Genomic DNA, 17,231 nt, shown 5'->3' with positions numbered 1-17,231 from the left:
TTTTAGAGTGATTAGACAAACACAAAATACTTATATCCAAAAGTTCAAAAGCTCTTCTCAAAATAAGCTGATTTCTCCAGCTTGGCCAAACGGGCTATTAATCTAACCAAATTTACTAGTATGAAATTCTACATTTACTATTACAGAGTTGGATAATCGTGAAAAAGGCCTCGATAATTCCTAGTCTTTAAATTATTCAATCTAATATATACTTTTAATCCATGTTTGGAAGCAAAGGCTCAAAATTGCTCTACTCTTCTCACTCTCTAACGTTCACCTGCTAACGGTGCTCATCTCCATCGTCGCTCAATTGTCGGCGAGTCACAGGTAAGTCCACCCTTCCTTTCTCGTTCCTTCTCCCTTTCTTTTCTCTCTTTCCCTCTCTTGCTTTTCTTTCTCTTTCCTCTTTTTTCGTTGTCCTTTCTTCTGGTGTGACCGGTGCCGGCAGATTTCCGGCGAACACCGGCGACGACAATTCCCCCTTCGAGTTCTTTCCCCTCTTCTATCTTCCTCTTTTTCCCCTCTCATCTCTCCTTTCTTTCCCCTACGCCTTCTCCCCTCTATATTTTCTCCCCTATCTCTCTTTCCCCCTTCTTTCTTTCTCCTCTCTTTCTTCCCTGCTACCCTCCCCCTCTTTTGCCTTCCCGTTTAACTTTGCTGCCCACTGTATAGTGGCAGTAGAGGCAGCGGGACCATCTTTTTCTTTTTTCGTCTCCTTTTCTTTGTCTAGGTCAATCAGAATAGTGCTTAGGTTCACGGAGGCGGCGATTTCAGCAGTTGCACCCAGCGGCAATGGTGGTGCGTGGCGGTAACCGATGTCAAGTTATATTTCCAGGTTCTTTCCATCGGGAGTTGGTACCTCCCGATTTCTTGTATCTTTCTTTATGCTAGTTAAATTGTGACTATTTAGTTAGCATCAAGCATATTATTAGAGCATTTGTAGTTGCTACCTGTTATTTCCTAGTTTGGGTCTGTGTTAGCGTTTTCTGGAGTTTGTCGTAGGTACTGTGGTCTGGGATGGTAGAGTAAGGTCATGTCCTCGAGGGGTGCCGGGGGTGAGAAGTGGGTTGGGGAGGGGGTCAGTGGATGGGACGAGAGGCAATGAGGGTAAGGGGAAAGAGGGAGCTTGTAGATTGAGGATCGGGTCGTGAAACATAGGCACGCTGACGGGTAAGTCTATTGAGCTGGCAAAGATTCTCCAGAAGAGGAATGTTAATATAACTTGTGTCCAGGAGACTAGGCGGGCAGGGTCGAAGGCGAGGAATGTGGACGGGTATAAGTTGTGGTACGCTGGAGTCGTGAGGGGTAAGAATGGAGTGGGTATCTTGGTGGATAGGGATCTTAAAGAGTCTGTGGTGGAGGTTAGGCGAGTGAATGGTAGGCTAATATTTATTAAGTTGGTGATTGGTGAGTGCACCCTCAATGTAGTTAGCGCTTACGCGCCGCAAGCGGGCTTGGAGGGTTTGGACGAGATTGTGCAACAGTATTCCACCTACTGAAAGGTTATTTATTGGAGGAGATTTTAATGGCCATATTGGGTCAGCTGCTGGTAGTTATGGCAAGGTACATGGCAGCTTTGGCCTTGGAGTTAGGAACGGAGGAGGTACTTCTTGTTAGACTTCGCCAAAGCTTTCGAGCTGGTGATTGCGAACTCGACTTTTCCAAAGAGGGAGGAGCATCCGGTTACTTTCCAAAGTTCGGCGATGAAGACTCAGATTGATTACTTTCTCCTCAGAAGGTGTGATAGAGGTTTGTGCAAGGATTGCAAGGTTATCCCGGGAGAGACCCTCGCGACTCAGCATAGGCTCTTAGTGATGGACGTCGACATTATGATGAAGAGGAAGAAGAGGTATGCTCGTGGCCGACCAAGGATTAGATGGGGAGCTTTAACCAAGGATAAAGCCCAGGAGTTGGATGTGAGGTTATCCGCTATGGGAGCTTGGAGGAGTAATGGAGACGCGAGCACTATGTGGTCAACGACGGCGAACTATGTGAGAGAGGCGGCAAGAGAGGTGCTAGGGATATCGAAGGGTTTTTTTGGAAGGCACCAAGGTGACTGGTGGTGGAATGACATAGTCCAAGGTAAAGTGGAGGCAAATAAGGTAGCGTACGCGAAGTTGGTAGGGAGCACAAACGAGGAGGAGAGGAGAGCGAATAGAGAGATATACAAGGTGGCAAAGAAGAAGGCAAAGCTGGCGGTCATGGAGTCCAAGAATGCAGCATTTGGCCGCCTATACGAGGAATTGGGGGAGAAAGGCGGGGATAGGAAGTTGTTTCGGCTGGCTAAAGCGAGGGAGAGGAAGGCCCGCGATCTGGACCAAGTAAGGTGCATCAAAGATGGGGATGGTAGAGTATTGATGGGAGAGTACCAGATTAAGTAGAGATGGCAGACGTACTTCTATGGCCTTCTGAACGAGGAGGGGGACCGGGATATAGCGCTAGGGGACTTGGGGCGTTCGGAGAGTCTCCGAAATTTTAGATATTGCAGACGCATTAAGGTGGAGGAGGTCGTGGGGGCTTTGTGTAAGATGAGTAGGGGTAGAGCGACCGGGCCAGATGAAATCCCGGTTGAGTTTTGGAAGTGTGTGGGTAGAGCAGGATTGGAGTGGTTGACTGGGTTGTACAATGTAATTTTTATAATTTTTGGGACGAAGAGGATGCCTGAGGAGTGGAGGTCGAGTACAGTGGTACCGTTGTACAAGGACAAAGGTGATATCCAGTGTTGTAACAATTATAGGGGTATCTTACTTAGCCATACCATGAAAGTCTGGGAGAAGGTGGTAGAGGTGAGGGTGAGGAAGACGACGTCTATATCCGACAATCAGTTTGGGTTCAGGCCGGGTCGCTCCACTACGGAAGCTATCCACCTTATTAGGAGGTTGGTGGAACAGTACAGGGATAAGAAGAAGGATCTGCACATGGTGTTTATTGACTTGGAGAAAGCATATGACAAGGTCCCCAGGGAGGTGCTCTGGAGATGTCTTGAGGCAAAGGGCGTGCCAGTGCCTACATAAGAGCAATCAAGGACATGTATGATGGAACTAATACTAAGGTTAGGACTGTGGGAGGCAACTCAGAGCATTTCCCGTTTGTTATGGGATTACACCAAGGCTCTGCACTTAGCCCGTTCTTATTTGCCTTGGTGATGGATGCATTGACACACCATATTCAAGGGGATGTGCCATGGTGTATCTTATTTGCTGATGACATAGTTCTAATTGATGAGACGAGAGTCGGTGTTAACGAGGGATTGGAGGTTTGGAGACAGACCCTCGAGTCTAAGGATTTCAAATTGAGCAGGTCTACAGAGTACCTGGAGTGCAAGTTTAGCGTTGAGTCGAGGGAAGTAGGTAGGGACGTGAGGCTTGGATCACAGGTCATCCCCAAGAGAGATAGCTTCAAGTATCTTGGTTCGATGATCCAGGGGGGACGGAAAGATCGACTAGGACGTCACTCACCGTATAGGGACGGGCTGGATGAAATGGAGGCTTGCATCTGGAGTCTTGTGTGACAAGAAAGTGCTACCGATTCTCAAGGTAAGTTTTGTAGAGCTGTGGTTAGACCGGCCATGTTGTATGGGGCAGAGTGTTGGCCGGTTAAGAACTCCCATATCCAGAGGATGAAGATAGCAGAGATGAGGATGCTGAGGTGGATGTGCGGGCACGCTAGGATAGACAAGATTAGGAATGAAGATATTCGGAAGAAGGTGGCGTGGCCCCTGTGGATGACAAGATGCGGGAAGCGAGGCTCAGATGGTTCGGGTACATGCGGAGGAGAAGCCTTGATGCTCCGGTGAGGAGGTGTGAGCGGTTGGCCGTGGTGGGTACGAGAAGAGGTAGAGGGAGGCCTAAGAAGTATTGGGGAGATGTGATCAGGCAGGACATGGTACGACTGTAGATTTCTGAGGACATGACCCTTGATAGGAAGGTTTGGAGGTCAAACATTAGGGTTGTAGGTTAGGGGGTAGTAGAGCTTTCCTTACTTCATACCGGGGGTGAGACGGGGTTGGATTAGGGTTGATCTTAGATGACTTGCAGTTTATGTTGAATCCACACTATCGTTGCTGTTTATCTTAGCCTCGGGCCTTAGTTACTGGTTACTGTTATTGCATGTCATTTATCTTTTTGTTGGTATGCTTCTGTTACTATTACGGCTTCTACTGGAGTTACTATGAATTGTCTTTTCTTGTTTTCTGAGCCGAGGGTCTATCGAAAACAGCCTCTCTGCCCTATCGGGGTAGGGGTAAGGTCTGCGTACACATTACCCTCCCCAGACCCCACTTTGTGGGATTTTACTGGGTAGTTGTTGTTGTTGTTGTTGTTATGGATTGTGCCTTCGATATGCTTTCAAAAGAGTATTAAGAACCTTTTGAGAAAAGTTGTCAATTTTTCCAATTTATTTTTTCAAACAAACACCTCTTGGCGTTTATTTGTTCAGAATTTCAATTCCTTTTAATATGATTACGACTATTAATTTATTCTCATAAATTTTCTTTTTTGAGGCTTTTTGGAGGCAGAGCTACTCTTGAACTGTAATTTGGTAATGACAAATTAAGGAGAGAGTGGGAGGAGTTGGTAGGAAAGAAAGTTGAAAAAGAAAAAGAGCAGGACCATGAAATCTAATGACTACATCAAGCACGTAAAAAGCATAAAATCCAGTTCATAAGTTGCTAATAATTGCATGTTACGAGCTCTTTACTTTAAAAACAATCTCCGGGAATAAGAGATTTCTGAAACTTGATGCAGGTTTAAGAAAAGCCCATGCTTCCCGCCGCTCTTGATATCCGATGATGGTTTAACCTTCTCTTTCAAGAACTGCAATATGTGCTCGCGTTTCCAGTTATCAATTCTGCAAAATGTACCAAAGACATTAGATAACCAGAGAACTTGCTGTTATTGCACATTAGTGCATAGGAAGATGCAATGCAGGGTACTAACTAATCTTTGTTTTTTTTAACTTGGGCCGACCTTAGGCGGGCACACCTCCTAAGTGCAAAGGAAGTCACCAGCCTAGGTCATGGGCCTCCTTGATCGCCCATTGACCCCGTCTAGGTAAGTCCTAACTGACCTTTGTAGAAAGTCAAATAAATAGCTGAACTCCAGGAATTGCAGCTTTTGCTGCTCCTCATACTCAGGCTTCCCAAGGGTACAAATCAGAATGCCCTTAAGGGATCTCTGAAATTGGTCAGCATGTGACACACTCATGACCCAAAGGTTGATCTTCTAGAGGCAACTAAAAGACTGCTTATCAGTGTGCTCAATACAGGTATGTTTCCCAAGCATGAAACAGAAATTCATATGAAAGAGCACGATTTCAGAAAATGTATCAGAGCACAAGGATCCTGATGGGCAATACTTCTCATGCTCAATGCACTTTAATAAAGACAACATAGAAATAGGAAATCGGCTGTGAAACACACATAACACAAAGGAAAGAGGGGAAAAGGAGACAGGAAGATGACCTAATGGTTTCCATGTGCTCTCCATGATCATCCAACATGATCAACTTTAGCGGAGAATTATATGCATATTGAATTTTTACGCAAGGGAACTTATCCTTTTCTTCTTCAATGAACCCAACGACTTCAGGATAGAAAACCAGCTTTCTCATGCAGACTTCCAAAATTGCTCCAGAATAAACAACCTGCAATCACAATCAGAGTAGATTAGAAGTACCATTTCAGAAAAAAAAGGGCATCATTTCAAGAGTGTTCATGATTTACTCTAGTCATTAGTTGACTGTCGTGAGATATGTTACGCGGCGCCTTCCTGAGAGTCCTTGGAAGGGCGACGTAAGGCTAAGCAACTGATGTCAGTGCAGTTGCTGTCCGCCAACTGAGGTCCCCTCCGTACGCTAGACTAGATTGTCAGTGCCGTACGGGAAAACCAATGTCAAGAGCAATTGAGAGAACATGAATGAGAATTGAGAATGAAAGAAAGCTTGATTGCATTAATGAAAGCTATTACAGAAAGGCAACGCGGTGTCGAGGGGGAGAGACACCAGTACAGAGAATTGTTTGCTTGCTAGAAAGTTTGATTGCTTGATCCCCCCTAATAATGCTTAAAAAAATAATCCAAAGCTACAAGACTAGACTTGATTAAGCTAGAGAAACATAATGGAAGTACATGGAATAAAACTACTCTATATTTACAATGAAAAAGACTTAGTTTGTTATAAGGCAGAAAACAGGTCCGTTGTCAGCAGCATAGTTTTGGCATCAGGGTCTGCGCGCGCGGCGCTGTTGGCATCTGCCTGCGGTTGGGCGCTGGCGAGGGATATCGGTGGGGCGGCAGAGGCACAGGCGCGCTTGTCACTTGGCGCGGCCAAGACCACGGGGCCGTCCGTGGCGCTAGGCATTGGAAGGCTTGCTAGGACGCCACAGGGCGCGCCCAAGGGGTCATGGGGCACGGCTGGAAAGCCACCCATGACATTCTCCCCCACCTGAGTTGGCGACGTCCTCGGCGCCTTACTTGCAAGATAATCTTCAATTAGGCTCTTGTAGGCTTTGAGGTTTGTTCCCCTCTCCCAAGTGTTCTCCTCTGCATCACAGCCCTGTCATTTCACCAAGAACTCTTGGTGATCTTTCCTTGAGGCATGAATCACTCTATCATCAAGGATAGCTTCAACACGCCTTTTCCCGGTTGAATTGGGCCCTCGAATACTCGGTATTGTGAGCTGGCTCCTTGAAGGGTCCTCCGTGTCTTCCCGAAAAGGTTTCAGGAGGCTGATATGGAAGATAGGATGAATTTTCCACCAAGCTGGGGTATCCACCCGGTATGCAACTTTCCCAATACGCCTTTCAATGGACAAGAGTCCAATGTATTTTTGCAATAAGCGAGGGTCATGGACCCCCGCAAATAAGTAACGCTTTGGAATTTTGACCATCACTTTGTCTCCTACTTGGTATTCAACAAAGCGACGATTCTGATCAGCATGCCTCTTCATCCGCTTTTGAGCCTTGACAAGATAGCTCCGCACTATCTCCAAATTTTGCTTCCACTCTTTAGAGAAGCTAGCAGCTCGAGGAGATTTAGACATATTTGGTGCATTGACTGTGTGTGGGAGTAGCGGTTGCTGTCCGGTAACAATTTCAAAAGCGCATTTGTTTGTACTAGAGCTCTTTTGTGAATTGAAACACAGTTGAGCAGCATCCAGAAGCTTCACCCAATTCTTCTGCGATCCGGTTACAAAATGACGGAGATATTCCTCCAACATACCATTGAACCGCTCCGTCTGGCCATCAGATTGCGGATGAAAACTTGAGCTGTGACTCAGCTTCGACCCAAGGCACTTAAGAGTTGGGTCCAAAAGTTGCTAGTAAAGCGTGAGTCACGATCACTAACAATGTCTTTGGGTAGGCCCCAATATTTGACGACATGAGAGAAGAAGAGTCGAGCTGTATCTTCTGCTGATATATATTGTGGGGCAGCAATAAAGGTAGCATATTTGGAAAACCGATCTACCACAACCAAGATAGTTGTTAGATCTCCGACCTTGGGCAATCCGGTGATGAAATCCAGGGAAACACTTTCCCAAGGTCTCTTTGGGACAGCTAGTGGTTCCAAGAGTCCCGCCTGTGTTAAGCGGTCTGACTTGTCCTTCTGGCATACTAGACAAGTCTTCACATACTGAGCAACGTCATCGGTCATTTGAGGCCAATAATATGCACGGCGGAGTAACGCCATGGTGCGTTCTTCACCGGGATGGCCGGCCCACAGAGTATCATGACATTCCGCCAGAAGAGTCCTTCGTAGGTCTCCTCCTTTAGGAACATAAAGTCGGTTCCCTTTCACTTTCAGAAAACCATCTTCCATGTAGAACTGGCGAGTCTTGCCCTGTCCTACCAAATCAACCAAATACTGTGCAGCAGGGTCTTTGATGAGTAAATCCTGTATCTGGTCCTTGATGGAGGTGGCTACTTCGCTTCCCCTTAGGGTGGCGAGCAAGCACACCAATGCTAGATCAGCTCTCCGACTGAGCGCATCAGCAACATGATTGGTCTTCCCACTTCGGTACTCCAGGTTGAAGTGGAATTCAGCTAGGAGTTCCTGCCACCTGGCCTGTCGACCATTCAACTTCGGTTGGGTCATGAAATGGCTAACAGCTGTGTTGTCTGTCTTGACCACAAACGGGGTTCCCAGAAGATAGTGCCTCCAGAGGCGCAAGCAGTGGACGACAGCCAATAATTCTTTCTCATGGGCGGCATAGCGCCGCTCTACATCTTTTAGCTTTCGACTCTCGTATGCTACAGGATGCCCTTCTTGTAGCAGGACTCCACCGAGGGCATAGTCAGATGCATTTGTTTGTACTTCGAATGGCTTGGCCAGATCAGGAAGGGCCAAGACGGGGCTACTAGACATAGCCGCTTTCAATGCGTTGAAGGCCTCCGTTCGCTTGGGTCCCCATTCCCAAGGCGTGACCTTCTTGAGGAGTTCTGTCAATGGTACTGCAATGAGGGAGTAGTCTTTCACGAATCGTCGATAAAAATTGCATAGACCAAGGAACGCCCTCAAGGCGTGGATATCCTTAGGCGGCGGCCAATCTGTGATTGCCTGAATCTTCTGCTGGTCCATCTTGATCCGCCCTTCCTCGATGACATGTCTGAGGAAGTCAATTTGCTTTTGAGCAAAGGAGCACTTAGATAGCTTCGCATATAGTTCATGCTCCCGCAATCGAGCTAGGACCTTCCGCAAGTGCATCAGGTGTTCCTCCAATGTTTGGCTATATACCACAATGTCATCCAAGTAGACCACCACAAATTCATCAATGTACTCTCGGAAGACTTGGTTCATCAAAGTGCAAAACGTAGCTGGGGCGTTAGTCAAGCCGAATGGCATAACCAGGAAATCGTATGACCCATATCTTGTCACACAGGTCGTCTTGTGCTCATCACCCTCTGCAATCCGAACTTGCCAATAACCTGTCTTCGGGTCTATTTTGGTGAACACCGTCGCACCACCCAGTCTATCGAACAAGTCTGCCATTAGCGGAATAGGGTACTTGTTCTTCACAGTAATTTTGTTTAGAGCCCGATAGTCCACACAGAGTCGTAGACTACCATCATGTTTCTTTTGGAATAGCACAGGGGACCCATATGGGGACTTGGAGGGCACGATAATCCCTGTGTCTAGCATTTCCGTCAATTGCCTCCGAAGCTCGGTGAGTTCGGGTTGTGACATTCTGTAAGGCGTCCGGGCGGGTGGCTTCGCGCCCAGCACCAACTCAATTTCATGGTCCACAGTGCGCCTAGGCGGTAGTCGCTTTGGCATGTCTTGTGGCATGACATCTTCAAACTCTAGTAGTAGCTCCTTCACGGGTTCAGGAATGGGACCCGAGGAGCGTTCTACATCTTCGATGCAGAGGGTTGCTAGGAACGTGGGTTCATTTCTTTTGACCCCCTTCTTCAACTGCAAGGCCGAGATGTTTTCAACGGCCATCTTCATGGGCATGCACGGGATAATGCAGGGCTTGGTCTCGTTTGCTTCCATCATCAGTAACATGTCAGCATACGGTACAGGCATGGTGTTGGTTTGCCTTAGGAATTCCAATCCAACTATCAACTCGAAGTCATCTATGATCACCACGCGCAGGTTGAATTTTCCTTCGTAAGGGCCAAGCTTCACCGGTACTTCTTTGGCTATTCCACCCACTGGCTGGGGAGGTGAGTTGATAGCCTTGACACGGCCTCTACCTTTCCCTACAACTAGACCAAGGCGCTCCACCTGAGTCGAGGCTAAGTAGTTGTGGGTAGCACCCGTGTCTACCATGGCCCGAATGGGCTTGCCATTCACCTTCATCTCAACGAACATTAAGGTCCTCTCGTGCTTAAGAGGAGTCTCATCATCCGCCTTCTTTTTCCCTTTCTTGGTGGCTGGACATGGGTCCTTCTTCTTACGGATACCAGCACTAGTCTCTGCTAATGCCTCAGAAATGGAGCCAACAATTGCATTGAAGGCACCTACTGGTTCAGTCTGATCCGCATCGTCTGAGTCGTCATCCGTCCCATCATCAAAAGTCTGATGGGCGTTCATCTGTGCCTGTGGGCACTCATTGTTCCAATGTGGTCCGCCGCAATGACGGCATCCTGAAGGAGGCTTCCTCCCCCGATCATTGTTGTTAGACGCAGCACTGTTGCTGCCTGTGGAGGGAGCCTTAGGTTTGGTTGAGCTCCGATCTCCCCCACTTCTGCTAGGGCCACCATTGCTAGACTGGCCCCCTTTGAATCCCGCTCGGGCAGGTGGCTGAGGCCTATCCTTCCGAGCTTCCATTTGATAGTCCCCAAGGCATTCAGCTGCTTGGATCGCCTTGGGCAGGGTATCTACCCGTTGTCTTTGTAGCTCCATACGGGCATAAGGTTTCAGCCCTTCTAGGAAAGTGAAGAGCTTGTCTTTGTCCCCCATGTCGCGTATGCTTAGCATGAGCGCGGAGAATTCCCGCACGTAGTCCTGCACAGATTTGGTCTGGCGGAGCTCCCGTAGCTTTCTCCTTGAATTGTATTCGACATTTTCGGGGAAGAACTGTAGGCGGATGGCTGCCTTCAGTTCTGCCCATGTTTCGAGAGCATCTTCACCGGCCTTGATGGCTTCGTATTTCACCCGCCACCAGAGTTTAGCATCACCCTGAAGATACATGGCAGCAGTTGCTACCTTCTTAGCTTCTTCTAGGCCCCCAACAACATCGAAATATTGTTCGACATCAAAGATGAAGTTCTCCACTTCCTTGGCATTCCTAGCTCCACTGTATGGCTTTGGCTCAGGAATTTTCAGTTTTTGTGTCGCGGAAGTGGGGTTTGCAGCGCCCCCGATCTAGTTTCCACCGCCTCGCAGCAGTCCCTGTAAAGCAGCATTGACAACATTGAGCTTGTCTGTCAAGTCGTCAATAGTACAGCATGACAGTCACCCTGTCTGCCTCTTGTGCCCTGTAAGCTAAATCCTCGGCACGCTCCTGTTGGAGTCCCTCGAATTTGCCAAAAATTTCGGCTGCCTCTGTGGCTGCCGTTTGCCTATCTCCCTCGGAGTCATGACTGATGTTTTCTATGTCAACTTCGGCCTGGAGCACCCTGCGGTCCAGGTCGTCCAACCTTTGCCCTAGGCTGGTTCTTAGTTCAGGCACCGTATCCATGATGGGCAGTAATCCGTCAACCGTCTGTTCAAGGGCCGCAATGCGGTCCCCATGATTCACCATGGTCAGAAATGGTGGTAATGGCAATGCGTTCCCTCGTCCGATGTCGAGCCTAGGCTCTGATACCAACTGTTACGCGGCGCCTTCCTGAGATTCCTTGGAAGGGCGACGTAAGGCTAAGCAACTGATGTCAGTGCAGTTGTTGTCCGCCAACTGAGGTCCCCTCCGTACGCTAGACTAGATTGTCAGTGCCGTACGGGAAAACCAATGTCAAGAGCAATTGAGAGAACAGGAATGAGAATTGAGAATGAAAGAAAGCTTGATTGCATTAATGAAAGCTATTACAGAAAGGCAACGCGGTGTCGAGGGGGAGAGACACCAGTACAGAGAATTGTTTGCTTGCTAGAAAGTTTGATTGCTTGATCCCCCCTAATAATGCTTAAAAAAAATAATCCAAAGCTACAAGACTAGACTTGATTAAGCTAGAGAAACATAATGGAAGTACATGGAATAAAACTACTCTATATTTACAATGAAAAAGACTTAGTTTGCTATAAGGCAGAAAACAGGTCCGTTGTCAGCAGCATAGTCTTTGGCATCAGGGTCTGCGCGCGCCGCGTTGTCTGCGCGCGCGGCGCTATTGGCATCTGCCTGCGGTTGGGTGCTGGCGAGGGATATCGGTGGGGCGACAGAGGCACAGGCGCGCTTGTCACTTGGCGCGGCCAAGACCACGGGGCCGTCCGTGGCGCTAGGCATTGGAAGGCTTGCTAGGACGCCACGGGGCGCGCCCAAGGGGTCATGGGGCACGGCTGGAAAGCCGCCCATGACAGATAGCATGTAATGTACTTGCGCAACAGCTGTAGATAGTATTAGAATCTTTAGGAATTCCACAAACCCCCAAGCAAGAGAAAGGGATGCAAAAAGAAGGAAAGAACGAAAGAAAACAGCGTTCTCCAAAGTGATTTTTGGACATCTTATTTTCTCCCTCGACCTCCCAATAACTTTTTGGTCAAGGTGTTTGTAAAAAGAAGAATGAGTCGTCCGCTTCTCATTTTTTAATAGCTTTATTCATTTCCTAAGCACTTGGGGATTGTGAGCCAAGTATAGAAACCAAAAAGGTAATATTTTCAATTTTCCCAAAACAAGCTAAGACAAAGAAAAAAATGGATGGATGCACGTCCAAGGAGGGGCAGATAAGTGCCTCTTTTGTGTCTTAGTCTTGCCTCTATTTTAATTTGATTATTTTCTGGGTGCTAACATAAGTCCATCTTATCTCTACAATGTATGCATGGAAGCCAAAATTTTCAAACAAAAAATTGGGCAAAACTAGTGACAGGAAACCAGAGGAGAGCCTTCAAAACTCTAAATACAACCCTAAATTAATGCTGCCAAAAAATGATCTTGGTCGCATCTGTACCTTACTCATGGCATCATCAGAGTCTTCTGTGCAACAGCTCAAGCATTCAGAAACCAACTCTGTAAACAATATATAATCAATACTATTTAGCAAGATATAACCATACTGTCAACACTCATATGGAAATTAAACTAGAAAAACATGACAGAAAACACTGATAAACGAGCAGTTTATTTTTTTGTTCTTAATTCCTAATAATCCACAAAACACGGAACAACCAATAAAATGGAAATTGCTCCTGCATCAAAATATGGAGCATGGTTTCTATGAACCTATCAGTTATTTTATTGGTCAATTTTTTGCATTAATGCCATTGTTTCTACTTTCTATCACACTATTCTTTTTCTTTTTCATTGATAAAGTTGTTGTTTCTAACTATGTATGGTCCTTTTCTCCATAAATCAACAATAATTAGTCAAATATAGTGGAGTTCTATCATATACACTGAAGTCATTCTTAAAATACAGAACATGTCTGTCAAAAGTTGATAAGTTCAAACATTTCCAATCACAATTAGACATGGATGACTGACATTGCACGACCTTTTACATACCCATATAATCCTCTCATATTACGCTCAGCAAACGAAACCTCCCGATTTTTCTAGAGGTTTCACCATTTTCTCAGAAAGTAAGATATTTTCTTTTTGCAGTATAAGGATGAGGGCAAAGATATAGAGGTAGCGAATGTGAAGGACTTGGACCACCTAGGATATATATACACACACACACTTGAAAAGGCTTGCGTCATAGAAGCACAAATTTGTGAATTTGTAAGACCAACGATAAGCAAATAAGCTGCTATTTCCCACTACCTTCCAAATGTTTTTCATCAAAGTTCCATAAAGCTTTTGTATCAGTATGTCAGTTTAATACTTATATTGTCTTCCCCTTGAACACTTCAATCTCTATCAAAATCCCACCAACCAGGGAGAATGATGCACTAAAAACTACTACAGGTTTACTATGTGTTGTAGCTATCCTTCAACTCTTCAATATCAATAACATAAAGGTTTATTTAGCCCACACTGATAGGTTTTGTGCAGAGGTTTATCATTAATTAGGGCTCTAGATAGGACTGTGGATATCGGTCCATCGCTGCTTCTTTCCCAGGTTAGAACAAGTCTAAACAGAGCTAGGATTGAAAGTCAAGTATCATGCATTCGGTTGCTTAGTGCATAAACAACAAATCTTAGTTATCCACAGATGTGGGATAAATTTTTGTCTTGGATGAGTTAAAGCAACTATGGAATGTCATTTCCATTTTTGCGCCTGGAAAAGGAGCATTAGGGTGAGAGGCTAGTCTAATAGGGTTGTGTCCTAGACTGCTAGTGGTTATTGTTGTGTCTGCACTTTTCTTCCACTTTTCATAGTACCGAGCTTTTCTACGTGTTATTGTTATTGCTTTTCATCTATCTTCTTGTACTCGTGATGCTGTTATTATTTCTATGGTTTCTGTTGATGGTACGGATATGTTGTTTTTTTCGTCTCCTTGAGCCGAGGGTCTATCGGAAACAAACTCTCTACCCCTTGGGATAGGGGTAAGGTCTGCGTACACTCTACCCTTTCCAGACCCCACTAGTGAAATTTTACTGGGTTGTTGTTGTTGTGCCTGAAAAAAGAGCCGACTAAGCATGAATGTAAAAGTTGTTTTGGATGGGCTACCACAATATGGACGAGAGATTTTTCCTTAGTGCTATTACCTGGTCAAGAATTCTTACCCTGTAGCTTATCAAAAGAATGATTCTGGAGTTGTATATGGCTCGTTGCCACCTGTCCTCCATTATGAGTAGTGGCGAAGCCAGGAATTTATATAAGGGGATTCAAAGAGTTGTATGATGTGACAGCTGGAATTTGAACTTTGGACTTACAACAACTTTGCGCCCCTTTACCACTATGCTAGAATTTTTTTTCATGCCAAAGGGATTAAACAGTTTACATATAATAAAAAGAATTCATTTTTACCCTATTGGTGCAGTAATTTTCCGACAAAGGGGTTTCAGTTGAACCCTGAAACCCCCTTCCTTCTACTTAGTCCCCCACCGATTATTAGGTTCTCAATATAGGGAAGACAACATGACTTGGATTTAGTGCCTAGGCCCTTCTATCCAACTCCTCCAATTCCCTGTTCTCTTTCAATTATAGTGCAATCACCAAACTTTTTCCCCAATTCACACCCGTTCAGCAAGCTAATCAGCGCTGGATAGACTAATTTATACTCCTTGTTTGCCTTAACCTTAAATCATCCCCCTTCTGGACCCATCTCCTCCAACCTAATTCTCTCATTTGAACTAAACATCAGGCCATAAACACCTACAGATCCAAGCTCATCTTCAGCCGCATTGAATACAATGTTAAGGTCAATACTTTCCCTCAATACCTTTTTTATGGATTTATGTTTGTACCCAAAAGTATTAATTAAAAAATACATAAATTACAAGGAGTGAAAAATGAAAATATGTGCATATTAGGTGCAGAGGTAGAGAGAATAAAGGATAGGAGAAAGAACCTTGATCTTTAACATACTCAACAAGAGTTCTACAATCGGAGCACAGAGCTAGACCCGAAAACCCCAGATTTTCACACTCTTTTGTGCTCAACTGCTCTGCTCTTGCACCGTAAACTCCAACAAGGAAGCACAACACTGCTGCGTAGATCAGACCCATCTCTCTCTCTCTCTCTCTCTCTCTCTCTCTCTCTCTCTCTCCTTTGCGGAGTCTCTATTATGATCAGAAGTTAACGGGTCGGTTTGGGGGACCTTTTTAATTTGACTTTTGACTTTACTCTCAGAGTTATAATTGTTAGTTGTGACTTGTGACCATGAAATTAAGCTCAAACTCGTTTTAACCCCTAAAGCTTTAGTATAAAATTTGAGCACTCTTACAAGCATACACATTTGATTTACTAGAACGAGTCTCTTACATCTTTTAACACTAGTTAGTATTAGCCCGGGCCCAATTGCCGAACTTGGAAATTATTATTGTAAAAAAAATTGTCCTTTATATTATAATGAATCTCAGCCCACTGAAAATTGCTTTAGAGTTTAGATAAAGCTCTACGTGATTGCTTTAGACATTCCTTAGATCAAATAACAAATGTTTTGGAAATTGCTTTAGATTAGATAAAGCTCTACATGATTGCATGTTCACATTTATGTGCCATATTGAAACATCCAAAATAGAATATTGTAACTTCCTAATATTTTGTTCGGATATTTGACAGTCGAAGGGTAGTATCTATTATCTTATATTCTCGCCACGACACATGCTTATTTGGCACAACAAATAAACAACCAGCACCAGGTATATGATATACATCAGGAGCACTATTAGCATTTTTCACTTTTTTTTTATGTCCTTTTCATTGTAGCTTTGTCATTTCTAAATCATAAGTTATATGTGATTAAATTATGCTTTTACGTATAAAAATATAATTTCTCCATTTCCGTTATCTTATAAGTAGTACATTTGTGTGGTTTTTTAATCTTTTAGCTAACATTTTCAAGTGATAGGTTCAATTGCATGCATCTACAATTATTAAAAAGTTAAACTAATTTGCTTGTCCGATCCTTAAAAAAATTTAGAATTGACGCAAATTTATTTTGATTTTCGATTGAATAGTATATCTCAACTATTTTAATTATAGTACTCATATTTTAATAAAATAATTTCAGCAATATGTTATCTAAGCACATTTAACTATTCACCGAAAAAGTAATATACTCTAGTTACCTGGTTAGTTAGTAGTAATGTGCTGTCCCGGTAATTTTGACCACAAGGGTGTGTCCAGATCTCTCTATCGTGCGTCAAAAACGCTCTCTACCAACTTCAGCTTGGAAGTACCTTTCCACACCATGGATCCCCCTCCGATTAAGCCACCACTCCCACCAAAACCCCCGGATAAATATAGCCAAATGGAGGTAGAAATGCCTCATCACTCCTATAAGGAAATGCTCTTGGACAAACCAGCGAGCAACCAAACAAACTACGAAATAGATCACCAACCAATTACAGATCTGGACAAAGGGAAGCACATTGAGGGCTCAATTCCCCTCTCACAAGATGGAAAGAGCGTCTTTACCTCCCATGACGCTACTCGGTGATTATCAAAGTGTTCAAGCTAAAGATGCCTCTCCATCTCCTTCGATCTAAGCTAAACGACCTATGGAAGCCATCCGAACAATTAATCTTGATTGACCTAGGGTGAGACTTCTACATAGTAAAATTTAGTTTAGAAGAAAGCATGGTTAAGGCTCTACACCTAGGACCTTGGTTCATTTCTGGAAACTTCCTATCCGTACGTAAATGGGAACCAAAGTTTGTTCCCCAAGAAGCCATACTTACTTCTACTGCCATTTGGATCCGATTACCCCAATTACCAACAGAGTTCCATGACCAGGATATCTTGGAGAAAGTTGGGAGGAAGCTGGGCAAACTTCTCAAGATAGACCAATATACATCCTCTGGGAAGATATGCCCGTATTTGCATCCAAGTTCCTCTGAAAACCCCAGTAAAAACATCAGTAATAATAGGAGACCATAAGCAGGCTGTGATCTATGAATGAAAGGGAACTCTATGCACTATTTGTGGCAGAATAGGACACACTGTACATATTTGCAACTATAGGACACCAACACCCACAGCAACCCACGAACCACAGGATGATCATCAAAGGAAAGCAGCCATTTCGGAGG

At 44.8% G+C, this 17,231-nt stretch overlaps 2 protein-coding genes across 3 annotated transcripts; one reads left to right on the top strand and one right to left on the bottom strand.

The window, feature by feature from the left end:
- The first annotated feature begins 1,703 nt into the window (after window positions 1-1,703).
- On the top strand, window positions 1,704-2,381 carry LOC142163160 (uncharacterized). The gene has a single exon (XM_075220417.1). The coding sequence runs from the start codon at window positions 1,704-1,706 to the stop codon at window positions 2,379-2,381; it is 678 nt and encodes a 225-aa protein (XP_075076518.1).
- A 2,210-nt stretch (window positions 2,382-4,591) lies between these two features.
- LOC107791754 (uncharacterized) lies at window positions 4,592-15,430 on the bottom strand. Of its 2 annotated transcripts, XM_016613885.2 has the most exons (4): window positions 15,047-15,430; window positions 12,539-12,597; window positions 5,462-5,643; window positions 4,592-4,848 (listed from the first exon to the last, which is right to left on the bottom strand). In XM_016613885.2, exons 1-4 carry the CDS (start codon window positions 15,201-15,203, stop codon window positions 4,695-4,697), a joined length of 552 nt encoding a protein of 183 aa, XP_016469371.2. In that variant the 5' UTR covers window positions 15,204-15,430; the 3' UTR covers window positions 4,592-4,694. The 2 variants fall into 2 exon arrangements, with proteins under 2 accessions (XP_016469371.2, XP_075075459.1); XM_075219358.1 differs by lacking the exons at window positions 4,592-4,848; window positions 5,462-5,643 and adding an exon at window positions 5,650-11,978 and having other exon boundaries at window positions 15,047-15,129.
- Window positions 15,431-17,231: the final 1,801 nt, after the last annotated feature.

Source organism: Nicotiana tabacum, chromosome 8, assembly GCF_000715075.1.
Source record: "Nicotiana tabacum cultivar K326 chromosome 8, ASM71507v2, whole genome shotgun sequence".
NCBI classification, from domain to species: domain Eukaryota; kingdom Viridiplantae; phylum Streptophyta; class Magnoliopsida; order Solanales; family Solanaceae; genus Nicotiana; species Nicotiana tabacum.
The sequence above is the reverse complement of the archived record's forward strand: the minus strand, read 5'-3'. Positions and strand labels throughout refer to the sequence as shown.